Source organism: Bos mutus, chromosome 6 (assembly GCF_027580195.1).
Source record: "Bos mutus isolate GX-2022 chromosome 6, NWIPB_WYAK_1.1, whole genome shotgun sequence".
NCBI classification, from domain to species: Eukaryota; Metazoa; Chordata; class Mammalia; order Artiodactyla; family Bovidae; genus Bos; species Bos mutus.
In genome coordinates, this window is record NC_091622.1 from 12,333,412 (window position 1) to 12,359,915 (window position 26,504).

The 26,504-nt window shown below is 39.3% G+C and overlaps 1 protein-coding gene across 26 annotated transcripts in view; it reads right to left on the reverse strand.

The window, feature by feature from the left end:
* Positions 1-26,504, reverse strand: part of ANK2 (ankyrin 2) — a 700,765-nt gene that overhangs the window by 82,639 nt on the left and 591,622 nt on the right. For 20 of the 26 annotated variants that reach the window (XM_070371962.1, XM_070371966.1, XM_070371983.1 and 17 more), the window contains 7 exons: positions 25,119-25,217; positions 24,473-24,571; positions 18,229-18,426; positions 13,757-13,855; positions 12,655-12,753; positions 8,953-9,051; positions 7,929-8,027 (listed from right to left, as the gene is read on the reverse strand). In XM_070371962.1, the coding sequence (XP_070228063.1) occupies positions 7,929-8,027; positions 8,953-9,051; positions 12,655-12,753; positions 13,757-13,855; positions 18,229-18,426; positions 24,473-24,571; positions 25,119-25,217 (792 nt within the window). Of the gene's footprint in view, positions 1-7,928; positions 8,028-8,339; positions 8,616-8,952; positions 9,052-12,654; positions 12,754-13,756; positions 13,856-18,228; positions 18,427-24,472; positions 24,572-25,118; positions 25,218-26,504 lie in introns of those variants that run through there. The other 6 variants (XM_070371979.1, XM_070371971.1, XM_070371976.1 and 3 more) reach the window with 2 other exon arrangements.

The window sequence follows — 26,504 nt, forward strand, 5'->3', positions numbered from 1 at the left end:
TTATCAGCTATGAGGCCTTAGTAAGTCCTCTATTTTTCCATGCCTTAATCCCCTTGTTTATAAAATGGGAACAATAACACTACATCCTAAAACTGTTATGAAGATTGATGAAATAATATATAGAAGAGCTCCAAAATCACTACAGATGGTGACTGCAGCCATGAAATTAAAAGACGCTTACTCCTTGGAAGGAAAGTTATGACCAACCTAGATAGCATATTCAAAAGCAGACACATAACGTTGCCAACAAAGGTTCGTCTAGTCAAGGCTATGGTTTTTCCTGTGGTCATGTATGGATGTGAGAGTTGGACTGTGAAGAAAGCTGAACGCCGAAGAATTGATGCTTTTGAACTGTGGTGTTGGAGAAGACTCTTGAGAGTCCCTTGGACTGCAAGGAGATCCAACCAGTCCATTCTGAAGGAGATCAGCCCTGGGATTTCTTTGGAAGGAATGATGCTAAAGCTGAAACTCCAGTACTTTGGCCACCTCATGCGAAGAGTTGACTCATTGGAAAAGACTCTGATGCTGGGAGGGATTGGCGGCAAGAGGAGAAGGGGACGACAGAGGATGAGATGGCTGGATGGCATCACTGACTTGATGGACGTGAGTCTGGGTGAACTCCGGGAGTTGGTGATGGACAGGGAGGCCTGGCGTGCTGCGATTCATGGGGTCGCAAAGAGTCAGACACGACTGAGCGACTGATCTGATCTGATCTGATCTGAGAACAGTGTTTAGAATATAATAGTGTTCAAGAAATATTAGCTAGCATAACTTATCATAATAATTCGATATTAAATTAGTCTTAAAAACAAAGGTTCTCTGAACTTTTTAGTCATTCAGGCACTCAAGAAACATTTTGAGTGCCTATTCCATGATAGGCACTGTTGAGACACCAGGGATACCAAGGTGATTAAAAATTAAAGATAAAAAGTCAAATCCCACAACTTTAAATATCACTTAGAGATGGCTGAGGCTCTTTTTTTCTGTGTCCCTGTCTCTTGTTTCTGTATTGAAAGTGTATTAAGTACATCAATTGGTAAAGCCATGAGAACATTCAAATACTAATCTCTCAGAATAAAGAGTATAATCTTCAACTAAAGACACTAAAATACAGTCAATAGGTTGTCAAGGTTTTTAAACTTTGCTGCATAGATATTCCAGACTTGTTTGTCTCTAGTATCCCATTACCAGCTTGTTTCTTTCCAAAAGCAGTAAAGAACTTCAAATATATTTATAGGGAAATTCAGTTGATTAATTTGAAAATATATCTATATGTGTGCTGTGCTTAATCTCTTAGTCATGTCTGACTCTTTGCGACCCTAAGGACTGTAGCCCACCAGACTCCTCTGTCCATGGAATTCTCCAGGCAAGAACACTGGTGTGGGTTGCTATGCCCTCCTCTAGGGGATCTTCCCAATCCAGGGACTGAACCCAGGTCTCCCACATTGCAGGTAGATTCTTTACCGTCTGAGCCACCAGGGAAGGCCAATATACAGGTATAATGTCTTTGTATTAAGAGGGAGTGATTAAATCATAACATGATACTGAACAACCTTTCAGTGGTTTCCCATTTTCTTCAGAAAAAACTTAATACATTTGATCCCTAAATAATTCAGATTTGAACTGCCTGGGTCCACTTACATAAGACTATTTGCCAAAAGTAAATACTACATTACTACATGATCCGAGGTTGGCTAAATCCATGGATGTGGGAGGGGGCATGGCTGACTATAAGTTACACTCAGATGAACTGCCTAGGTTGTCAGGGGGTCAGATGAACTGGCTCTGATAATGCCTGGTGATGTAGCCAGAGGCAGGGAGACCACATCGCTCCCCCAACCCTGCATCCGTGTTGGCAGCCACTTTCTCTTACACCTCCGTTTTCCTCCCTTATCCTTTTCTTTACAAGAAATGTTCTTTTTCTCTTTTCTTGGCTCATGTAAGATGTAACTTCCTTGGAGAAACACTCCTTGACCCTCCCCAATGAATGTATTTGTTTAGCCGTGTTTATCTGCTACTACTCCCTCCTACAACATCATGTGAACCACATCACACACACCTGTATATGCCTCATCCGCCTCCTACCTGAGTGTGAGTCATTAAAGACATGGTTTCCACAGAACCAAAAACATAGTAGGGGCTTCTCAAATACATAGAGGAATAAATCAATGACATAAAATTATGCAAAGTACATTTAAAATTCACATAATGACTGCGTAGATTTCCTCTGGGGAAGAAAAGTAAAGGAAGAAATGGAGAAAGCCTTATGTTATCCAGATGAAGGCACACTGAAGACTAGAGTAGTAAGTTCAGCTTTCCAGAATGTTGCTTCTGTTGTTCAAATAGTTCCATAATGTCTTATTCACTGAAAACAAATTAAGCACTATAGGAATGACAAAAGCACCTATCCAAAATTATGGAGACTAACAGGTGGTAAATAAGTATTTGACAAATGAACAAATTTTAAAAATATACCATTTAATTATAATATTAATTTATGAATTTAACACAAAAAGATGATAATCTAAGTTCTATATCAATGATTCTCAACTCTAGCTGCGTATTATAATTATTAGAGAAGTTTAAAACATATTATTGCTTGGGTCTCAACACAGTCAATTAAATCTGTATTGTTTGAGAGCAGAACCAATTACAGGTGTTTAAAAATAGTTCCTCAGGTGGGTCTATTGTGCAACTCAATTTGCAACCTGTTACACTTTCCTGTATTAAGAAAGTGCATAGGTTGCAGAAAAACGACATTTTTTTTGCATTTAGCATATAAGATAGAAGACAATGAGATCCTATTAAATTATGACTGCTGGGGAAACTTTAAAAATAAGTCTTAAGTGTAAATTAAATGATTTAAAAAGTTAAGGGATATCTACTGTATTAAACTATACCAGAAAGTCAGTTTTTGCAGATACGTTCTAGAGTAATTGTCCTTCACTGGAAACAGTTTCACAAGAGGATGTGTCTCAATTTAAAAACTGATGGAAATATACTTTAAATAGGTAACTTATATTGCCCAACATTCTCAGTTTCTATTTCAGATGCTGATAATGTGACTGTATTTTCTTTGAACTCGTGACAGTGGAACTAGCTTTGCATTAGTTTGGTTACTGCATGCTATTAAAATTACTATCTGCAAATATATGTGGCAACAGAAAAAGTAACACACTGATCATATTAGTCATGGATATTTTTTGGCATAGATGTTAAAAATGCCTTCTATTTACAAAGTAGTAAATATAGGATGCATTTTTACATGACATAGTGCCTGACCTTTAAAAAATCATCAGTAAATATTTGTTAAATGGATAATAAGTCTTGTACTCATGACTCACGATAAAAGAAATGAAAAAAAAAAAAACAAAACAAAACCATCCCTTTAAATGAACTGTCCTTTGAAAACTTGATTAGCCAAACATAAATATAGTTTTGTGCAACTCCATCTGAATAGTCCACAGAAAACAAGGATATAATTAAATGATCATAGGCATCTTCTGCTATAGAATCTCAGATTCTATGGTCAAGACTAGAAACAACTTTAAAATTAAAATGAGTAGTGCACAAAGCATAAGCTTAATAGGATGTAGTTAAATCATATATTGTGGCAAAACAACTATGTGATACCTGGCAGACTCAACTTACATCATAATGTAGAAAACAAAACATGAGTCCTTAACATGGTATTTTTATAAATGGGGGCTAATACCTGGTTTGTTTCATGGGAAAGAAGAAGTGTGCTTTACTGCCCTTCATATGGTCCCTCCCCTGGCCAACCATTCCCTTAGTATCACAGACTCTGCAAGTCGCAGCATGCGGAGCGACCCTAGCTAGTGTACCACCTTCCAAGGCCCACACGCAGTCCCCCATCAGTACAAGCTAAACCTTTATACCAATTGTACATGTTAACATAATTCTTGCATATAATTAAGTACTATGTAAGTAATATTTTTCTATTAAAGGTTGGAAAGTCTCAATGAAGGTGAATTACCAAAAGTAACTGCTACTCACATGTGGTTGAGACAATTATAGCACATTGGGAAAAAATATGCTAAAAGTTTAAAAAGGTTCTGCATTCAGACTAGTCTTCTGGGTTAAAAGTTTTAAAAAGTTCTGTACACAGACTATCTCTTTAAGATAACACATCAGATAAATGTATACAGATATTGTAGGATACCACACATGCACCCACAATACACTATGTATTATTGATGTTCTTTGTGCAAGAATAACAACTTTTAGCTTTCTAGTCAGGGACCTGTATTCAAAGAAGAGTTCTTGACTCCACCTTAAAAGGTGTCAAATGATTACATGTATTTATTGCATTGCCATTTCTATGATTCCCACTTTATCTGACTCATGGTATCATATAAGATTTAGAACCAATGTTTAAATGCTAATATAAATATAATGTCATTTTTATTTTAGTAGGTTATTCAGTATGTATGCCCTACATATCAGTGATCATATGCAATATAAAACACAACACTTTAAAACTATGCAAATAACTGATGATTGCTGATCAATCATCTGAGCCACTGCTCCCTAGTGGCTCAGAAGGCAAAGAATCTGCCTGCAATGCAGGAGACCCAGGTTTGATTCCTGGGTCGGGAAGATCCCCTGGAGAAGGGCATGGCAACCCCCTCTAGTATTTTTGCCTGAAGAATCCCATGGACAGAGGAGCCCGGCGAGTTACAGTCCATAGAGTCGCACAGAGTTGGACACAACTGAAGTGACTTAGCACGCACAAGCAATAACAAAAGGATGAGTCATATCTCACAGTTCTTCCAAACTGCATTAGGAGATTGAGCTTGTTGGCTTCTGTGGCCAGAAATGTGTCCCTCCCACTTTGATGTCCATTCCGGCAAACAGACAATGATTGTAATCCCTGGAGAGTGCTCAACGGTCTCATATTCCCTGCTGCGTCTTATGAAGTTAGCAAAGCAAAGGTTAAGGAAACAAACTGCAATCCCAAAATGTCTCACATATTTCTGAAGTAATGACTTTTCCTTTACAAACTGCTACCTTACTCTCCTCTCCACACAATGACTTTATTCATACTTTGGGGTGAAGAACTCTGGAAGGAGGAATAGCTAAGGAGACTTTCCCTGATGACAAAGAACTCACATGGCTGCTCACCTGGCACATGGTACTAAGTGAATGATGTGAGGTTTGTATGTTAGGTGTGTGGCTGTAGCTCAGCTAATACATTCAAATGGTAATAATTATTAAATTTAATTTGGTTTATTTTACATATTATTAAATTGCTTCATGCTATTTGCCTACCATCAGTGAGTAGTCCAAATAATTTTTAGTGAATCTATAGACTTTAGAAAATGATACTGAATATGATCCTCCCATGAAAATCAATAAAGGGCATTATTTATGTAGGTTTTTAAAAGTTGAAAATTCCTATTAAACTACTTTTAGCAAAGCCAAGGTCAATTATATCAGAAAGATTAAGAATATGGATTTTGTAATCTGACAACTTAAATTTGAATCCTACATCTACCCTCAATGTTTGGCATATTTGCAACTTACTAAATAATAATCATAGCTTTAAATATCATCATTATGTGGAAAAAGAAAGACCGAAAATCTCTTCTGAAAAAGAGTATAAAGTCAGAAGACCTACATCACAGGAGGAATGTTTGTATTTTCAATCCTTAGACCCAAATTCCATCTCATAAAACAATAAAACTCATAATTCTAAGAATCCAATTCTAAGAGAAGCAGAAAGTAAAGATAGGACAGTAGCAAAACATGTAACTGGTAAAACCACCCATTTAGAGAAAGGGGGTACTCGTGTGGTTAATGTGGGCGACGATTTCTTATTTGAGTACTGAAAGCAGTTAAAATCTAAAACATTTTATCATGTTTTATATTTATTTGCTGGCTTTTCACATAGAAATTCGATTGCTAAGTATGGTGGTTTTTATTGGAGCAATGCTTTAGCGAGACAGCATAAAGAATAATAGATACAAGAAAAAAAGCTCACGGAGGAGCTTTGAGGAGTTTTCACATCCCCCTAGAGCTACATATGGAGATATGACCTATGTCTGATTTGTGACAAGGTATCTGAGAACTTGTGTGGCAATAGTATTTAAAAGCAATGGCTCCTCTTTCAAAATATAGCTCTGAATGGTTAAAGTATCACTCTAAGTAATATCTATGAGCCTGAGATCGCTTTGAAACATGTAAAATTTACAGTTTTGATATTAAAGAAGATTTTCTTTCAAAACTTAAAACCTCATTTTCCACTCCCCCTATACTGTAAGTTATTGGTCAGGAGGAATAATGTTTTTACCATTGATGACTCTTCAGCACCCAGTATGGAATCCAACACACCTTTTATATCCAATAAACACTAAATGAAAGAAAAGCAGGTCACGATAGCAAAAAGATGCCATCTAGTGGCCATTTGATAAAAAATGTATATACATGATTCCTAGAACATGGAAGAGGTAATAAAGTTGAGAGATGACTAGAACAAATGTGTAGCCAGTCTTGCCACCTAAAGTTTCATTTATCTGTGATGTGCACACTGTTTCAAAGGTTCCAAATAAAGACATATGTAAAGGTCCCTAATATGAAGATTCTCCTGGTATAAGAAACCATACAGTAAGAAAAAGGCATCACGATTCTTCCATATACAGTGACTCAGGACGGTGCTAGATGGTGACAAGACTTGTTTTTCTCCTATATAATTTATGAATGCTATGCTTTAAATCTTTAAAAATATTGTGGTACACTGGCCAAAGATTTTGCTTGGGGAAACAAGCAGTGCCATTTTCTTATCTAGATACTGTCTGCATCTTGCAGTTCATTAATACATCATCCTTCCACACTATTTAAAACTTCACGTCAAACTACTTCAAGGTCTGTCAGCAGGGACTTGCTATCAGCCTGAAGAACAAAATTCTCTTCTCCTCCTTCACATCTATCAAAAGAATCAAGAGTTGTTAAACTATATGCATCACTCCCAGCTTGGAGCATGTATTAGAACCTCATTCAGAATTTTTTACTTGTTGATTCATGATCTCATTGGATCTCATCTCATCTCTAAGGAACAGCTAGTGATCTGCTGTCGCTCTTCTTTTCTACTTTACGATGAGAAATTACAGAGCTGTTGTTCTCGCTCAAAGAGGAACGTTAATAAATAAAAGCAAAGAGAAGAGCACTTTTAGTTGTAAGTCTCCCTCTCAGGAGGCCTCCTTTAAGCTCTGCTCCAACTGAATAGCACAAGAGCATTAGCAACGATTCCATCACGGTCTTCACTATTCCAGAGTTTCTGGCAAAGGCCAGTGATGATCACTGGCCTAAAGAATCAGCACTTATATTCCATATAGTGAAAAAAAAATTAAATATATACTCTGTCATGATGCAGACACGGTTTCTCTCCTAAGCACACTCACTTTTCTTTTTGAATAAAAAAATACTCAGAAATAGGAAGAAAATCAGGATGAACTGTTCTCACTGCGAATGCATCTGAACTAGTCCTGAGCTAAGAAGGGGTCAAGGTCTTCCCAGCGTCAGGAGTGACCTTCAGGCTGAGATAAAAAGTGGAGTGTCCTACCACTTTGCCAGCAGTAGGTGTCACACCCAACTCCAGCAACAGGGCAGACGAGCCAGAGAAAAAGAAGTCAGTCACAGAAAAAGGGCTAAGTGTTATAACATTACATTCACACATTTTATACGGATTTACGTTGACAAAAGGAAGCTGAAATCCCTGTATGAGCTGTGTAAATACGTTTACATCTGCATACTTCAAGGTACACAGGCTCTACAATATGTTCGCCCAAAGTCTCTACAACCTGTTCACACAAAGAAGTTCAAACGCTCAAAACATCTTGTAAATGAAAATGCATGTGGCTTAAAAACCACAACAACGGAGCCCAAGTCGATGGGTTCCCTTTACTTACCGTGGTGGTGGTGGTGACCTCCTCCGTTACAACCTTCAGGGTGTCCACCACCGAGATGTAGCCCAGACGCTTAGCAATCGCCAAGGCAGTGTTGCCATTCTGAAGAGCGAGCGAAAGAGAGAGAAAGGCAAGTGAGAGCGGGGTGGGGGGATGGCGGGGTGAGCCAATGAGCTCACTCGCGGCTCCACATGAGCCAGCATTTTCTTCCAAAACAAGGCACAGCTTAGGAAAATCACTAGTTTTTACCATTACATCTGAATCTTCTTTGTAACTTCTTCAAACTATAGCCCAGGTCACCATGGTAACACAACAAGCTGCATCTGCCTGCTCTAATAAGAAGCACTCGATTGCTTTAACCCTGAGGTTGTCGAGCTAGCGCTCCGAATTCTGTACTGTGCTTAGGAGAGTCACCTTTGAATCCAGAAGGAGGCCTCCGAAGAAAACTATTCAAGAATCAAGTACACTCAGTCCTCATCAGAAGTCAGGCCATCTGCTGCAGGTAAGATGTTACCACAGGGAACGCGGCAACATATTTAGCTACAGCTGTGCAAAAGTTCCCCGTGCAGCAAAAGAACACAAACAAGCAACTGTGGCCCCAGGCCAGGCCACTGGGGATCTCGGTTGGTTTAATTGCACCGCTTAGTTTACATTTCAATGGCTCAACATCCCAAAGAGCTCCGTTGGAGCCAGCGGCCTCGGAAAGCGTACTCCCTTAAGAAGATCGGGCGGGAGGGGTGGACTCCGCTCCCAGCCGAGAGCCAGCTGGAAGCCAAGCCAGTTTCCGCAGCCCGAGCCCGGGGCCCCCTCCCGGGAGGGAAGACTGAGTCAGGACGCTGCGCTCCCTCCCGGGACCAGCGCTCTCAGAAATCACATGCTGATTTCTGGAAATCCTGGGCTTTCCCCCCGAGTGCGGAGGTTTAAGAAGGATGTGGGGGGTTGGGGGACTCAGCTCCGCCAAGCGGCTCCCGGGAAGGGGGATTCTAAGTCAATCAAAGAGAAAGAGGGGCAGCCGGCGCCCCCTTACCGCGGTGGTAGCGTTGGGCTTGGCCCCGTGCTGCAGCAAAACGTTGATGATGTGCGTGTGGCCCTGTTGGGCGGCTTGGTGCAAAGGCGTGTAGCCATTCTGTAGACGACGGCAGCGGCGGCGGACCCAGCAGGGGTGTGCGGGAGAAGGAAGAAAACTAGTTAGCCTTCATTTTGAATTTCTTGGTCTTATTTACACCCAAGTCGGCGCGGAGGCCTGTTTCTCTGGAGCAAGATATCACCAGCAACCCATTTTCTCAGCAGCACAACTCCCTCACACCTTATGGTCCGCTAAACAAAGAGGCTGGCTTCTAAAATTAGCAAGATCAACAAACTCCAAATGGTAACTATTATTATGTTTTCACCAATTAGCATTCACAATGAATATGCTGAGCAAGGAGATATTATAATGAGGAAGAGTATTATCACAGTGACTCCTTCCCTAGGAAAAATGGGAGCATCAACTGTTGAACTCAAACTTAGGAGGATCATACAAACCAGTTTGTTCATTGTGACTTCCTGCGTCACTAACCTCTGGGCTAGCTTTAGGAATTCTAAACTAGTGACAGTAAATTGCAGTCTTCTATCCCCTTCAGAAAATCTTCAGTCAAAGATGTACACACTTAACAAAAGACTTCATTGGGAGCTGAGTGGCCCACTTTCAAATAAAAACTCCTTTAAAAGTAGGTTCTTTTAAACATTCTGGTCTAAACTTTCACTTGGATGAAAGTTCTGCAACTGTGATTCGTGAAAAATTGAGGTTAGTGAGAAGCCAATCTTGCTCAGAACTCTAGTGAGTTCTAGGTGTGGTAAAGATTGGTTGCATGCGGACATCAATTCAAGCAAACTGCACTGGAATCCTTGGAGGCACAGTGAAACGGTAATAGCTGTCGTGTCCTAAGCACCCATTTTATGCCAGATATTGGACCTTATATTTATTCTCTTAATCTTTACTACCATTCTGAAAATGAGGGTGCTTGGTACACAGCAGGTGTCTTATAAATGAGTTCATGAACAAATGAGTGAATGCATGAATACTTGTCTCCCTATTTCAGAGATGATGAAACTGAAAATAACGGGGCTAAGTAATTTGTTCACAGTCATTCTAGGTTCAGATCCGAGGTAGAAGATCATGAAGACAATGACCATCAGATTACTTTTTTATTGTCTCCCTGCCTCACCCCTGATAAAAATGTATCTGTATATGTCACACCCCAGGGTCCTGGGCTCTAAGTTCTGAGTAGCCCATTCATACCTTAAACGTGTAAGAGTATACATCCCCTATTTCCAGTGTCACTACCTCTTCATGACCAACATTTGCTTCTCCCGTCTACATGAAGTGACTATCCCTATGCTGTTAAAAAGAAAACTACGGGCCCAAAATAGAGTCACTTATGCCAGGCAACCCCACCACATTGGGGCTTAATACCTAACCTAACAGAAGCTTCAACCTCCCCAGAAATGTCGTCTTAATCGATCAGTCAGGAATTTTCTGGTCAGCACCAAGGGGATAATCTGCCACGTGGGGCCCCTGCATACAAGGAAGATGAGGTAGTCTGCCACTGAGACCCCTTTTGTCTGCCATACATAGGTTACCTTTTTTTTTTTTTTTTTTTACGACTTCCTTGTTCAGCATTTAAAAACCCTTCCCTTTCTGTCTTCCTTGGGAACTCCTCCCTACTTGCTAGATGGATGCCACCCTTCATGAATCATTCAGTAAGGCCAAGTAGAGCTTTAAAATTTACTTGACTTAAAAGACTTTTAAAAAAGCACCGCACAGGGTGCCACTTGATCCCGTCTGTGCTCTCACTTGGGCCTTTCCATCCATGGGGATGTACCGTATGTGTGAGAGTCTGTCTGAGGATCTCTCAGACTGGAATGTCATCAGCTCAGCCTTGTCTGCTATATATCCCTGTAATGGGATGACTCCAGGAAACCTGGAACTATAAATCAACTTCAGGGACTCTGAAAACATAGCTGTTACAGGCACTCTGCTCTCAAATCAGGCAATCCATGGATATTTCAGGAGCATAAAATAAGTAATATTTCCTTTCTTAAAATTTTTTTTTCCTTTCCATTGTGTTTATAAATACTACACTGAAGTTTTACAAACTTTTCCAAATTTTTATACCAAGTGATGAATGTTTGAAGAGTAAAGGAAATACACATATTTTCATAGCAACAAAACAATTTGTAGTAACTATGGTTACATATGAGATGTGAGGAAGAAAACTAAATTTCTTCTCCAAAAGTGTCATTCTATGTGAAAACATTCTGAAGTGTTTATTAAAAGACTGTCCTTGGAGGTATGGATCAATCCACTCCTCTGAAGATATATGAAAAGATACTTCCAATTGCAAGTAAAATCTACATAGTTCACTTTTTAAAAACCTTGAAAGTTAAACTGAGATTTTTCTCCAGATGTCCATTTGAATGCAGATCAAACCCGAGGGAGACAAATGATGCTATCCAGACCACATGTTTGGCTTCTCAATATTATAACTATTTCAACAAACACCTAAGATAAAAATATAGTAAATATTTTCAAGTTCTGCCAAAATCTCATTGCATTGCTGCATTAGGCCTTACAAGAGAATACCTGGATTCCAAAAGTCTTTCGTGTAGTACTTGTATGTGAACTGACTCAGCCAAAATGGTATTACACATTAATGCCTGAGGGAGACCTCATGTTGGAGCTTTCAAATATGTCTCCAAGTACAGTTTCATGAGAACTCAAGAATTGCTCAGAAACTAGGCAGTCACCATTCTTGCTCAAGTCAGATTAGAAGTTTTGTATCTCAAATGTTAATAGTACAATTTTAAAAATAACTTTAATTCACTTACAAATATACTTATGTATAGACATGCTTTTGTTTATGCTTCAAAGAGGATATGAAAAAGCTAACTTCTGAAATTTGTTGTTTCTAATTAGTATCATCTTGAATGATGACTGAAAAATCCTGAATGTGCTCACAGTAATTTACTTGCGCCTACTCACGTAGCTGAAAATTAGGGATCTGTGATACATAAACGATGCAATTACATACATTTTTGGACTAAAAACATTGGAGCTCCTAGGTTACACTATGCATAGTACCAATATTTTACCCATTTCTCTTCCCTTGAAATAATCTGAATGTACTGAAGTGTGGTGTTATGTTCCCATCATGCTTTGCAGGATAGAACCCTTCAGATTACAGTGTGAAACATACTCAGCTCTACATTATCCTTGAAAACTCCCAGCCCAGGCTTACATATTACTGCCTCACTGAGCACGACCACGTGGTATCCCAAATGTGACAGAGTTCATTAAAATGAAAGGCAGGCAGTCCAGGCGGCCTAATTGTATTTTCTCACTACGGAATGAAGGCTGGGGGAAGGGGGTCAAGGCTCTGAAACAAGGTAAAGGAAATTGGCCTGAACATCAAGATGTTCTTGCTGGCATCTATTGCATCCTGCAGCGAATTGTTAAATCGCTGTCAGCTACTTGAACTTCCTAACAGAAGTAGTTCTGAAGCTGACCTACATGGCTGTCAAAGGTTATTAAAAAGAAAAGTCTCAAACAATTGCACAAAGCTTCATGGCTTATTCAAAATCACTAGAAGCACTAAAAGGAAAATATGTAACTATGGTGAGCTAGTGAAGTGTCCCTATGGCTGAACCAATGGCTTACAGAAAACAGAAATGAGTACAAGTATTTTACCTTGGTTTTTGCATTGACATTTGCTCCCTGCTTCAGAAGGAAGTTGACCATTTTCACGTTTCCATAGTGACAGGCCACAATTAAAGGAGTGTAACCAAGCTATAAAGAATAATAAATAAATTACTACTCCAGTGGTTAAAACTGAAGGGGAGAGGGATTAGGGAGAACTTCAGTTCTGGCAGGATTGGTAGAAATTCTATTTGCTTGTACAGATATTACTTAGCAGATGATATATACATCCTATGGATATAGAGATGGACAGGAGCAGACCCCTGAGCACAGGAACTTAATGCAGCACAGGAGATCCATCACTGGGCAACTTAATCTGACAAAGAGCTAAGAGAAAGACACAAATAATAGGCTCTGAAAACACGGAAGAGAGACTGAGTCTAATAGGATCCAGAGGAGATACACAGAAAACACAGAATTTTTTGTTTTTGCTCACCTATGAGAATAATATGAGTTCGTAGAATTTAATGACATAGAGAGAGAAAAGCTGTTTATAAATCAAGGACATGGAGGCAAGCAGGCACAGGAGAAAGGAAGTCATTTTGCCTAACAGATGTGATGAGGCTGCTGCTGCTGCTGCTGCTAAGTCGCTTCAGTTGTGTCCGACTCTGCGACCCCATAGACGGCAGCCCACCAGGCTCCCCCGTCCCTGGGATTCTCCAGGCAAGAACACTGGAGTGGGTTGCCATTTCCTTCTCCGTTGCATGAAAGTGAAAAGTGAAAGTGAAGTCACTCAGCCATGTCCGACTCTTCTCGACCCCATGGACTGAAGCCCACCAGGCTCCTCCATCCATGGGATTTTCCAGGCAACAATACTGGAGTGGGGTGCCATTGCCTTCTCTGATGTGATGAGGGGGAGAGGGTAAACTTAAGCCTGCAAAGTTGGAATCCTTTGGTATCTTTTGCTATCCATTTTGACTTGATTCCAGTAAAAATGGAGAACCATTAAATATTTGTGAGCAGAGAGAGCCACAGTTGAATCAGAATGGCCATCTGAAGAGGCAGGGACTTGGACTTCGGGTGACATGAATGCAGGCTACTGGGAATCATCCAGGTTAGAACCTGTCCCGATATCAACAGTGATTGGCTTTACCTTTGTGTGCGCATCCTGGTCAGCCCCATGCTTGGTGAGAATATCAGCGACATTCACTTTATCTTCCTGGGCTGCAAGGTGTAAAGATGTGAGTCCACTCTATGGAGAGAATGAAAGCAAAGGGGTACATTTGAAGAAGAAAATACACAGTAGCATCTATAATAGCATGTAGTGAAAAAAATCCTGGAAAATTCAGAACTGCTCCCTAGAAACTGCATCTTTTGATATCTAAAACAAACCCTCCAAGTGAATATAACTTTCCATCAAAGACATGCTCTCTAAGCTAATCAACACTGCCCTCAAATTACATTTTCTGTATTGGATACTTATATTATGATGCAAGACTTTAAAATAACCCAGCTAATAAGCTTCCAAACAATATTCATTTCAAACCCATTCTGATTCTCCTGCTGAATCTATTTATTCACTTGAATAATTGATCAACCAATTACTGCTGCTGCTGCTAAGTCACTTCAGTCGTATCCGACTCTGTGCGACCCCACAGACTGCAGCCCACCAGGCTCTCCGTCCCTGGGATTCTCCAGGCAAGAACACTGGAGTGGGTTGCCATTTCCTTCTCCAATGCATGAAAGTGAAAAGTGAAAGTGAAGTCGCTCAGTCGTGTCTGACTCCTCTCGACGCCATGGACTGCAGCCTACCAGGCCCCTCCGTCCATGGGATCTTCCAGGCAAGAGTACTGGAGTGGGTTGCCATTGCCTTCTCCGCAACCAATTACTACTTCTACTTTATAACTGCAGCAATAATGTATATTTTCATCAATAAAACATCACATCAATGTAAAAAACATCCAGAGTTACAGGAAATGAGTTCAGAATAAATTTCTCCAGCACCCAAAGACAGAATACTATTTTAGGGATTTACCTAAGTGCTAAATAGTGACCCGATCACTCATATATCACACCATATATTTGGCCAGTTATATGTAAATTTCCTGGCATATGTACATCAAGTAATTATTTTAAGTAATTAGGCATGCAAATAAAGTACAGTTAAGAATTAATGAAAGAATAGAGAAAGGAGGGAAAAGTGATTTATTCAGTCAGTGCCACAATCTGACAGCCTCACTACATATGCAAGTATCTCCCATCAAGCAAAACTGAAATTTAAAGGGTATCTTTAAAACCTAAATCACTTGTACGTTTAAAATGTGTTTTTTGAGTACCTCTCATATGCCAGGAAGTGTCCTAGACACTTGAATACATCAGTGAACAAAAGCCTCTGCCCTTTTAGAACTTACATTCCAGCTAACAGGATATTCATACCACATGTTCATCTCCTGCTGTTATTGTTCAAACACCTAGTGTATTTCTCCTCTCCCGGTGCATCTTGCATCTGCATGCTGCGGTATCCTACTTGTCCTCTGAGTTGGCACGCCCACTCCCCGAGTTCATAGCCAATCAAAGCGTCTCAACCATGGCCTGCAGGCCGGCTCTCCTACAGTCTGCTTGGGTTGAGAAATCTAAACCATGTTCTTCATGCTCTCTAGCCATGGTGTTACTTCTATAAACTGACAAGTTCTCTGACCTTTAAAAAATCGAAGTAGTATTTATAGAGAAAAAAAAAAGAAAAAGATTCTCCAACTAGAGAAAGGGCTTTATGTTTAAGAGTCTGAGGCTTTTTAATTCTTAAGAGTTCTGGCTGAGCTCAGCTTTGAGTTTCATAAACCATAAGAATGAGATGGAAGATACACCCTTCTGCATTAAAATGTTATCATTCCTAAACAAATAGTATATAGTCCTAAAGTATAAACATTATGAATACTAGGACAAAGCAGATTTTTCTTCACACTGTTATTCTCTATATTAAAATAGAAAACAAAATTATTTCTCCTTAGAAATAATCAGTCTTTTAAAAATGTTACTGAAGTGATCATTAAATGAAGTAATCATCAGATGTCTCAAAGGCATCTTTAATGGCATTTCAAATGTACATGCTGATTTCTACATTATTTGCAGAATGGATTTTTTACAATATAAGATGGCAAACTAACGACCAGTGTTAAAATCCTCTACAGTTTATTATGGTAAATTTTCATGCCTAAATTATGTAAACCTTCCTAATAAATTAAGGAAACAGAAAATGTTGACAGAGTTCTTTTCAAAAAAAAAATAATCTATTTAAAAAAAAAGTAATCTATTTCCTAAGATGTACTGGCAGACTCTACAATTGGTTGCTTTATTAGATGGGTGATTGGATAAGGAATGAAATATCTATTTCTGTATTATAGTTCTTATTAAGGAATAGTCACTTAGAGCATATTAGTTGATTTTAGTTGACCTTTCTTTTTGGCCACACTGAGTGGCATGAGAGATCTTAGTTCTCAAACCAGGGATTGAACCCATGCGCCCTTCAGTGGAAGCATGGATTCTTAACCACCAGACCACCAGGAAGTCCCTGACTTTAGTTGGTCTTAAATAGATAAAGAATATATGTAGTTTCAAAAAGCAATGGGAAATTTATTATCAGCTTTGCTTATTATCTAAGAAACCTTCACAGTTGCATTTTCCTATATTTATTTCATATAAATTTATTATTATAATTTATAATATAAATAACACCAACCAAAAGGCAAGATTATATTTTTTGATATCATATTGTTATTCAGATATATCTTAACATATTTACTGAAGTTTTACTCCAGTAACAAATACATCATCATTGATCTTTAGGAAATCACCCAATATTGAAATCATGTTATACAGTTAACATAAATACTTTGTGGTTCAAATGGAATATTTTTCTCCATTGCTGAGTGGAGAAAATATTCAAAAATACTCACTATGTATTTGTTGACTGCTAAAATTGTCTCAAAAGAAGTAATATGTTTAAAAGAATACCATCAGGGAGGACATAGCAAACTGATTCTACATATATGTGTGTGCCATTTTTATGAATTAAAAATTACCCCATCAGAAGCACAGTGTGATCAGTTTCATGAAATGTCAATTCTACTCAAATTTTTGCATGATTCGTTAATGGATTTCTTGTGTTTATTTTCAAGTGAAGATTTGTTTTTAATGGACAATAAACATATGACTCATTTGTGTACTGATGTAAAATGAAATATTCTACCACTGGTTTCATGATGAGACTGTCCCCAGGGAGCTCACAGACCACCTGAGTCCCATGATTTTAACAATCACAAGGAAATCCATGCCCCAGACTTTAAGGATTGTCTGGCTGACACATTGAATTTCACCGTAAATCGTCATCATGTTCATTCTTGTTAAAAATGCAAATATCTTTTGGAGGGTTAAGCCTATAATTAGTCTCACCATACTTTAAAAAAGGATCTCTGAGGCCTTTTGATAGAGAAGAGAGAAATGCACGAGGGCAAGGAATGTACTGGAACACTTCTGAGTGATTAAGGCACAGAACAGGACTCTGGAGGTAGTCAAGACAACCTGTCTTTTTCACAGCTCTTTCTAAAGGACATAAGCTACATAACCTATTTACAAATATTACGACCAACTTATAATTGAGTCTCCAAAAGTAATAATTAACTCAACAGTGAGATGTGGAAAGTATCTTATTTGTTTATTTGTGGGAAATTCTAAGAAACTTAACTTTCACTAAACCCACACCATGTGTTAAAAAAAAGCATCAGAAGATGTAAACAATGAGCTAACTTATAAACAGGCTCCAATATTTTTGTTTCTCAGCAGCTGGTTCCAATGGAGTACAAAGAAGTGTTAAAAAAAAAAAGATAAGATACATAAATAGACAGGGTTATAGATATATATGGAGAAAGACTGGCATGTACTTGCAAAAATTTTAATATATTTTTCTGACATGTCCCTGACTTGTTCTATTATAGTTAATACACTTGTCCACAAAGGCTATTCTCTGGAGAGATGCTTTATTAAAAACACTGATTCTCTGACCACCACCATAACCACCCAAGCTAAGCAGAAATCATCATTTTACTGAGTTCCCCGCTACTGATCAACAGGTGCCTCTGATGCTCAGCCCTGCTGAGAATGACTTGGGTGGCAGGCACAGAACAACAGCTTAGAAGCAAGTGTTTGGACTGGGCCCCAGATGAAACAGCCAACTCTCCTCTCTCTCTGGAATCTGGAAGTAGGGCCAGCAGGTTCTATAGCAATCTGGACAGCTGCTTGAGCTGCGGTGATACTAACTCTTGGGAGCAACAGGATAGCCTCTCTGGTCACAGACAGAGAAGCAAAGGGAGCAGGCGCACAGAGAGAGAAAAATGACACCAACTTGCCAGAAAAGTCAAGACACAACCAGACAGCCCTCCAGGCAGAGTCTGTGAGCCTCGCCCCTCACTTCCTTCTGATTTTCCAGCCCCTCGTAAGGCTTGACTCCTTTGCTACCCTTGAATTCTATAAGACATCCCTGTTTCTCTCCAATACATGCCCCCTTTTTGTTTCAAATTGTCTTAGATTGGTTTCTATTTACGTTGAAAGCAAGAGGCCAAACCGGAATACCTTGGTTGACATGTGGATATTGGCTCCCTTATCCAGAAGCAAGGTGACCATATCCGTGTGTCCCTCCTGCGAGGCCAGATGGAGTGGAGTGACTCCTTGCTTTGTCACGATGTTCGTCTCTGCTCCATAGCTCAGGAGTGTGGAAGCTATCTGCATTTGATTCTTCTTGGCAGCAATATGTAAAGGAGTGTAGCCATTCTAAAAAAATAAAAACAAAAAAACACACCTATGTTGTAAGCTTAGCAATCGCCCTGATGTATGCCTAATGGAAATAAGATTCTTTAATCAATAGAAAAGTTAAAAAGTAAGGTTATAAGAAATCCAAATTCTTGCTCATCATAAGTTTCAGTCCAATAACTCCCAAATCTTTGCAAACCATTCTACTATATTCATAAGACAGATATAGACACAAATGCCCCAAAGCTTAGAATCTCCCCATCATAATGCTGCTCCTGAAGAACAAGCCAGATTCCTCGTCTACATCACCGTCCTTTAAATACCTGGAGATGGTTTTCATATCTCCCTTTAGTCTTCTCTTTTTCAGGTTAAATTTCCCATTCCTTCAACTATTCCTGACAGAAGCCCCATTTCTAGAGTTCTCCACTGAGGAGGACCTGCTCTGGACTGACTCTAGTTTGTTAATATACTTTAGATATGATTTTAATAACAGAATAAAACAACATTATTCCCATGATCTTGTTATAACACCCCTACTAATGTGCTTCTAGTTGGAGTGTACTTTTTAATCATTTAACAACTATTTAGTATGTGCCTACCATAGCCAGGCAGTGTGTGTGGTGTGGTGAAAAAGATTTCTGTTGTTATTGTTCACTCGCTAAGTCACATCCAACTCTTTGCAACCCCATGGACTGTAGCACACCAGGCCTCCGTGTCCTTCACCATCTCCAGGAGTTTGCTCAAATTCATGTCCATTGAGTCAGTGATGCTATCTAACCATCTCATCCTCTGCCACCCTCTTCTCCTTTTGCCTTCAATCTTTCCCAGCCTCAGGGTCTTTTCCAGTGAGTTGGCTCTTGGCCTCAAATGGACAAAGTATTGCTGCTTCAGCTTCAGCATCAGTCCTTCCAATGAATATTCAGGGTTGATTTTCTTTAGGATTGACTGGTTTGATATCCTTGCTGTCCAAGAGACTCAGGAGTCTAAGAGTCTTCCACAGTTCCACAATTCAAAAGCATCAATTCTTTAGTGCTCAGCCTTCTTTATGGTCCAACTCTCACATCTGGACATGATTACCGGAAAAACCATAACTTTGACTATATGGACTTTTGTCAGCAAAGTGATGTCTCTGCTTTGTAATACTCTGTCTAGGTTTGTCCAAGTCTTCCTTCTAAGAAGCAAGAGTCTTTTAACTTTAGCTGCAGGCACTGTGAGAAGTGGTTTTGGAGCCCAAGAAAACAAAGTCTGTCTCTGTTTTCACTTTCTTTCTTTTCTCTCCTGGCCATGAAGTGATGGCACCAGATGCCATGATCTTTTAAATGTTGAGTTTCAAGCCAGCTTTTCCACTCTCCTCTTTCACCTTTTCATTAAGAGGCTCTTTAGCTCCTCTTCACTTTCTACCATTAGAGTAGTATCATCTGCATTTCTGAGATTGTTGATATTTCTCCCAGAAATCTTGATTCCAGCTTGTGATTTATGCAGTCTGGCATTTCACATGATGTACTCTGCATATAAGTTAAGCATAGTGATAATATACAGCCTTGTCATACTCCTTTCATAATTTTGAACCAGTCTGTTGTTCCATGTCCAGTTCTAACTGTTGCTTCTTGACCCAAATACAGATTTCTCAGGAGACAGGTAAAGTGACCTGATATTCCCATCTCTTTAAGAACGTCCAGTTTGTCGTGGTCCACACAGTCAAAAGCTTTCACATAGTCAATGAAGCAGAAGTAGATGTTTTTTCTGGAATTCCCATGCTTTCTCCATGATCCAATGGATGTTGGCAATTTGATCTCCGGTTCTTCTGCTTTTCTAAATCCAACTTGTATATCTGGAAGCTCTAAGTTCACATACTCAAAGCCTAGCTTAAGGGATTTTGAGCATTATCTTGCTAGTATGTGAAATGAGGACAACTGTATGGCAGTTTGAACATTTTTTGGCATTGCCCTTCTTTGGGATTGGAATAAAAACTGACCTTTTCCAGTCCTGTGGCCGTGCTGAGTTTTCCAAATTTGCTAACATATTGAGTGCAGCACTTTCACAGCATCATCTTTTAGGATTTGAAATAGCTCAGCTGGAATTCCATCATTTGATGGAATTCCATCAAAGCTGGAACACATTCTAGCTTTGTTCATAGTGATACTTCCTAAGGCCCACTAGACTTCACACTCCAAGATGTCTAGCTCTAGGTGAGTGATCATACCATTGTGGTTATCTGGGTCATTGAGACCTATCTTATATATAGTTCTTCTGTGTATTCTTGCCACCTCTTCTTAATCTCTTCTGCTTCCTTTAGGTCCTTACCGCTTCTGTCCTTTATCATGACCATTCATGCATGGAATGTTTCCATGATATCTCCAGTTTTCTTAAAGAGAAGTCTCATCTTCCTCATTCTATTGTTTTCCTCTATTTCATTGCATTGTTCATTTAAGAAGGCCTTCTTATCTCTCCTTGCTCTTCTCAGAAACTCTCCATTCAGTTAGATATATTTCTCCCATTTTCCTTGCTTTTCACTTCTCTTCTTTCCTCAGCAATTTGTAAAGCCCTCTCAGACAACTATTTTGCCTTCTTGCATTTCCTTTTCTATGGAATGGTTATGGTCATGGCCTCCTGTACAATATTATGGGCCTCAGTCCATAGTTCCTCAGGCACTCTGTCTACTAGATCGAATCTCTTGAATTTACTCATCATCTCTGCTATATATTAATAAGGGGTTTGATTTAGGTTAGATCTGAACGGCCTAGTGGCTTTCCCTACTTTCTTTAATTTAAACAATAAAATCAGCTTATATTAATCTTGTGGTCAATTAAAATCCTCAACCTCCTTTTTGTCTCTAAAAGCTACTCAAAGGTAGAAACATGAGGCTACTACCAGAAACCAGAGGAAGTCAGACTTTGCTTATAACAGCCTAAGTTTAAACCTCACACTTGGTTAAAAGGACAAACAGATTAACAAAACTCTGGGACAAGTGTCAGTCTGGAACCTACACTGTTTCCTTTCCTTTTCTTTGTCAATCCTGGTAGAATTTTTCATGAAAAACATGTGGTGGAAACTAAAAGCGGTGACTTGCCATTAATTGGGAGACACTGAAGGGAAGCACAGCATACTGACGAAGTGCTTCTTATGAGATTCCTGAAGTCTAACTGCAAAGTGTCCCGAAAAATGAAAAGGGGCTTTGAGAATTTAAAAGGCCTTCTGTGTGGTCATGAAATCTGGATCCTCACACAGCCCTACGTTATCCCACTGTCTCCTTCTCTCCAAGTCAAGAGAAGCATTTTTCAGATCCAATGAACATTTCCCTCTGAGCTGCTCGGGAAATTCAGCAGCTCTTCCTGGAAGCCTTCTCACAGGTCCCTTACATTCCACATGATCTAGAACACTGCACTCGAACCATGGGCTCTACTGGATAAAAGGGCACAGAGATTATTGTGGACCCTATCAGTTTACACATTTCTTTCTTTTTTTTGCAGTGGGCTTTCTTTCTTCAGCCCCAACTCTCCCCAGTCCTGTAGCACAGACTACCAAAGCTAAGCAAAGTATCAGTAAACCTACCAAGGTTAGGTAAAATCCGGGACTCATGTAGAGAAGGACAGAGAGGTTTTAAAAAATTTAAAAAAAAACAACATAAGAGATCAAAGAGAATGCTAAGTTGTAGCAATATAAGAGGTCTGACCGTCCAGCAGATACTTAACCTGGTAGTCTGAAGAGCCCTCCTAACTCCATATAGAGTCAAATTTGGGGGAACCAAATAAAAACAACAAACCCAATGAAGACTAAGAAAGGATTCTGGAGTTTGCTAGAAAGAAGCAAAGAGGTTCCAGGATCCCAGGGACTGTGTATGTGTGTGACAGGCGGGGTGGGTGGGGGATGGATGGGGTGGGGTGGGGGGTGGATGGGGTTTGGGGGCGGTTAGGGCGCTGTAGTGAGCAGTGTCGAGAGTGGCAGCAGGGCTGGGGTCCGCCCACTGGCAGGCTCTTGGAGCAGCCTCAGAGGTATATGTGTGTGTGTGTGTGTGTGGCAGGCGGGGTGGGGTGGGGTGGGGGATGGATGGGGTGGGGTGGGGTGAGGTGGGGTGGGGGGATGGATGGGGTTTGGGGGCAGTTAGGGCGCTGTAGTGAGCAGAGTGTCGAGAGTGGAAGCAGGGCTGGGGTCCACCCACTGGCAGGCTCTTGGAGCAGCCTCAGAGCTACAGGAGTCATGCTCCCTGACAAGCTGGGGCAGGCGAGCAGAAGACACTAGAGGAGCCTCTGAAATCCGCCCACTGCAAACCCTGGAGCAGACGCTGCTCTCCCTAGTCTTAGGGACTCTGTATGTTTGCTCCTGAGTAAGGACCACACTTTGTCCGGTGAGAGATCAAGGCTATATTTGTCTCTTTAGAAAAACCATACACAGTATAAGTTAGGTCTTCTCTCCCTGGTAGATTGAGAGTCTCTTGTAGGGGGAGAACATCCATTTTAGTTTTACAACAACCCTTTCTTTATACATATTAAGAGTTCAGATAAAGAGTTGTGTTGGGTATTGACAAAGTCTTTCATATCTTTGTTTAAAATGTTCAGCCTAGAAAGTTAATGGAAAAAACACTGGGATGTTAAATGAGCAGGTATTTTTTATTCCATTGGGATAGTTGCTCAGTCTTCATTCTTTCATTAAAATTTATTGAGAACCTACATAATCGTGTATGAGACACCTCAGAGACATACAAATATGAATACAACATGATTACTGTCCTCAAATAGTTTATAGTCTAGTAAGAAGAAAGACATTTTATGACAATTGCAGAATTGATGACATTATAGAGAAAAGGAGTTATAAATAAGAATAGTATGTGCAATAATAATATACGTCCTGCTCTTTTGATAAACATCACAAGCTATATATTTGTAACAATAAAATATGTATATACATATTTACACATACACATATAGGCACATATGTAGGTATGGGTACAAAGTTTAAGTATGTGTAATAGTTTATCATATATAACATTTTTATATACAAATTATACAAAATAAACTTCTAAATAGAGTATTCCATTTTATTACACATGTAGAATGTATATAGACATGTAAGTATATATGTACATGTTGCTACACCAGAAGAGGGATACGTCTCTCTCTAATGCTTTGGGATACAATAGACCTAGTAGTTAAGAGCTGGCTCTAAAGTCCGACTGTCTGAGATCAAATCCTAGCTCTGTCAATTCTTAGTCATATAACTTTGGACTTGCAAACTAACCTATTTAAATCTCACTTCCTCATCTGTAAAATCGAATTACCCTCCTCTCACAGGATCATTATGAAAGTAAACGAGATATTGCATGTAAAGTCTTTGGCATATAGGTAGTAACAGCTGTGGCTCTACTATGTCATCTAATATAGCATGAATATTTTTCTACCACAATAAATAGTTTCTTTTTAAATAAACTCTGACATGTTTTCAATATATGTCTGCTGAATGAATAAATGCAGCAGACAATAATGACGTTAGGTGTTATGTGACATTCATGTGTACTTTCAGTGTAATAAAGAGGCAGCTCAAATGATAGAAACATCATCCCAAGGTTCAAATCTTAGTTGGAGCTCTTTTATGAGTTGCTGCTACACATACTTCCAAAATGCATTCCTAGACTAGAAATTTAAAAGGATGTATGCTATAGTTAACAAGAATGCAACATTTAAAAACCAAACAGCATTTCATAGAGCACAATGAAAATTCTGAGTCAGAAAAAATGAGCAAATAAAAGGGTGGGTGTACCACATTTGGTTTATACAAGAAAAGAAAAAACCTGAACTTATGTCAAAACTCATACTTCTGAGTCTAAAACACGGAGTCCTGGCAGTAAGAGTCATCTTTCCTGGCTCCTGGGCACATCTCCTTAATATTTGCTGACTTGTAAAAAATTTTTAAAGGTTTTGTGGAATCAAATGGAAGAGGAAAAATGTTAATACCAAAAGCTACTATCAGTACTAGTTGCAGTTATAACAATACCGTATGTTTAAAAACCAGTTCCCATGTGCTGTCAGATCAGTTACATCCTACACCTGTAAGCCCTTTCTGTGGTCCTCACCTTGGCCATGGCGTGAGGGGAAGCACCCTTCTCCAGTAACAGCAGCGCCACCTTCTGGTTGTCATAGTGAGCAGCAACATGGAGCGGGGTAAGGCCATTCTGTAAAGGGTGTGTTTAAGTTTCAGTATTAATAAATTAGCATTAGCTGCTGTAAAGCTGCCAGGATGCATGGAAAATGATACCGATTAAGTTCATGTTAATGCATTAATATAGTCAATAGGAAAAAATCAAAGTAAATATCTCATGATTTTAATGTTAGAAACGTAACTAAAACTGAAAATGAGCAGTTGAGCTTACAATTAACACAGAGCATCTGGATTCCACCATAAAAAAAGTCTAAAATGCCATGTAAGAATTATTACATTAACATTGCAAGGATTCTTTCTAATATAGAGACGTTCTGGACCCTGTTGTTAAATCAACACACGTTTGAGACACAGCCTTTTTAAACACCTTCAGAATCGGTATGTATGTGGATAGGTCACAGATAGACACCTGCATCATGTCTATTTGGCATAGATTCAACAATTACATTGATATTTCTTTCAGAAGACTGAGAAAAATATCTTGAAACAGCGATCCCCCAAGTTTTGAAATTAACCGAGTTAAAGGCTAAGAACGAACATGCATTACTGAAAGCTTTTACCTTCCCCGCAGAATCTGCGGCAGCACGGCGTTGCAAGAGAAGTTTTGCCACATCCAGGCTCCCATACTTGGCAGCTACGTGCAAGGGGGTAAAACCCTTCTGAAAATGGGAAGAACAAAAGTAAAATGTAGCATTTGTCTTTGTGACTGCTAACAAAATCCTTTTAACAAAACCTATTAAGCAAACTATGTTGATTCTCCACTTGGGAAAAATACTGGAAACATTAAATCTGTTAGTCATAAATGAGGACTAGAATAAGGAATGAAATTTAACAAGCAAGAGTTTGGCTTGACAGACTTGACAAAAGAAATCTTATTTTGAGGGCTTCGAGACTGAAATTGGACCTTATAGGCTTGGAATGTGCAAGGGTCAGTAAAATGGCTCTGATCTGTGAGTGGAAAAAAAAAAAAATCCTGTCTTTTTCTTACCTCTAAAATTAACAGGATTAAAACAATAGTGCCTTCTGTCCAGACTCTTTTTTCCTATTCTTTTTATAATACCTGAATTCCAAATTTCTTCATTTAAGGTTTAGGGTATTTTAGCAGTCATGATAAAAAAACAAGTGATTTGTGATTCAGTTGATTGCATTTTCTGCAGAAATAGCAAGATAAATGGTGGACAGAACAAAAAGTGTTCACCTTAAAAACCACCTCTCCTCCTGAATGTTATCCCTTTTCTCAGAAGACCCACACTTTATCTAATACCTTTTGGAAAATACGCTTTACTTCTGGCATTCTATTGAGCTGATTAACACCAGACTAACTGTTGTTTTCCTACACGTTTGTATGTACAGATTCAATGTCTTGTGTGCCTAATCCACGTCACTCTAATTAGCAGTGTGTTACAAATACAGCCAGTTCCTGGACTCAGATCTCTAGGATGGCACAGCTCCTACATCATGATCTCAAATCCATCCTATTGGCCAGACAGTCTAACCACATGCTCTTCTGGCACTGGGGTGGGCGTGGGAGGACTCTAAAGCTGACCAGGGCTTGCAAAACACACACAACAAACATGCCTGGGTTAAGTGGTCTAAGATATGCTCTATCCTCCAGAGCACTTAGGCCCTCAGAATACAGAATACAGAACATCCCTCAAGAAACAACACTGCTTTCTCATGGTATCACTATACAAATTATTTTTAAGATGTCTTTTTTTCTTTTTGCTTTTTTTGAACCTTAGGTACTAGTCAGTCTTTGGAGGAAAGTAAATCTGCTTTTTGCAAGTGTGGGAAGAATATAAGAAATCCATTTAAGCCAACATATGTTATTAATACTCTCCTCCCTACACACAATGACCGGGGTGACCCCCAGGGTGAAGTATAAACCACGTGGTAAAGAAGAAAAAAAATAAACTTTTATCCTTAAAGTCTTGCTGGAATAGTGA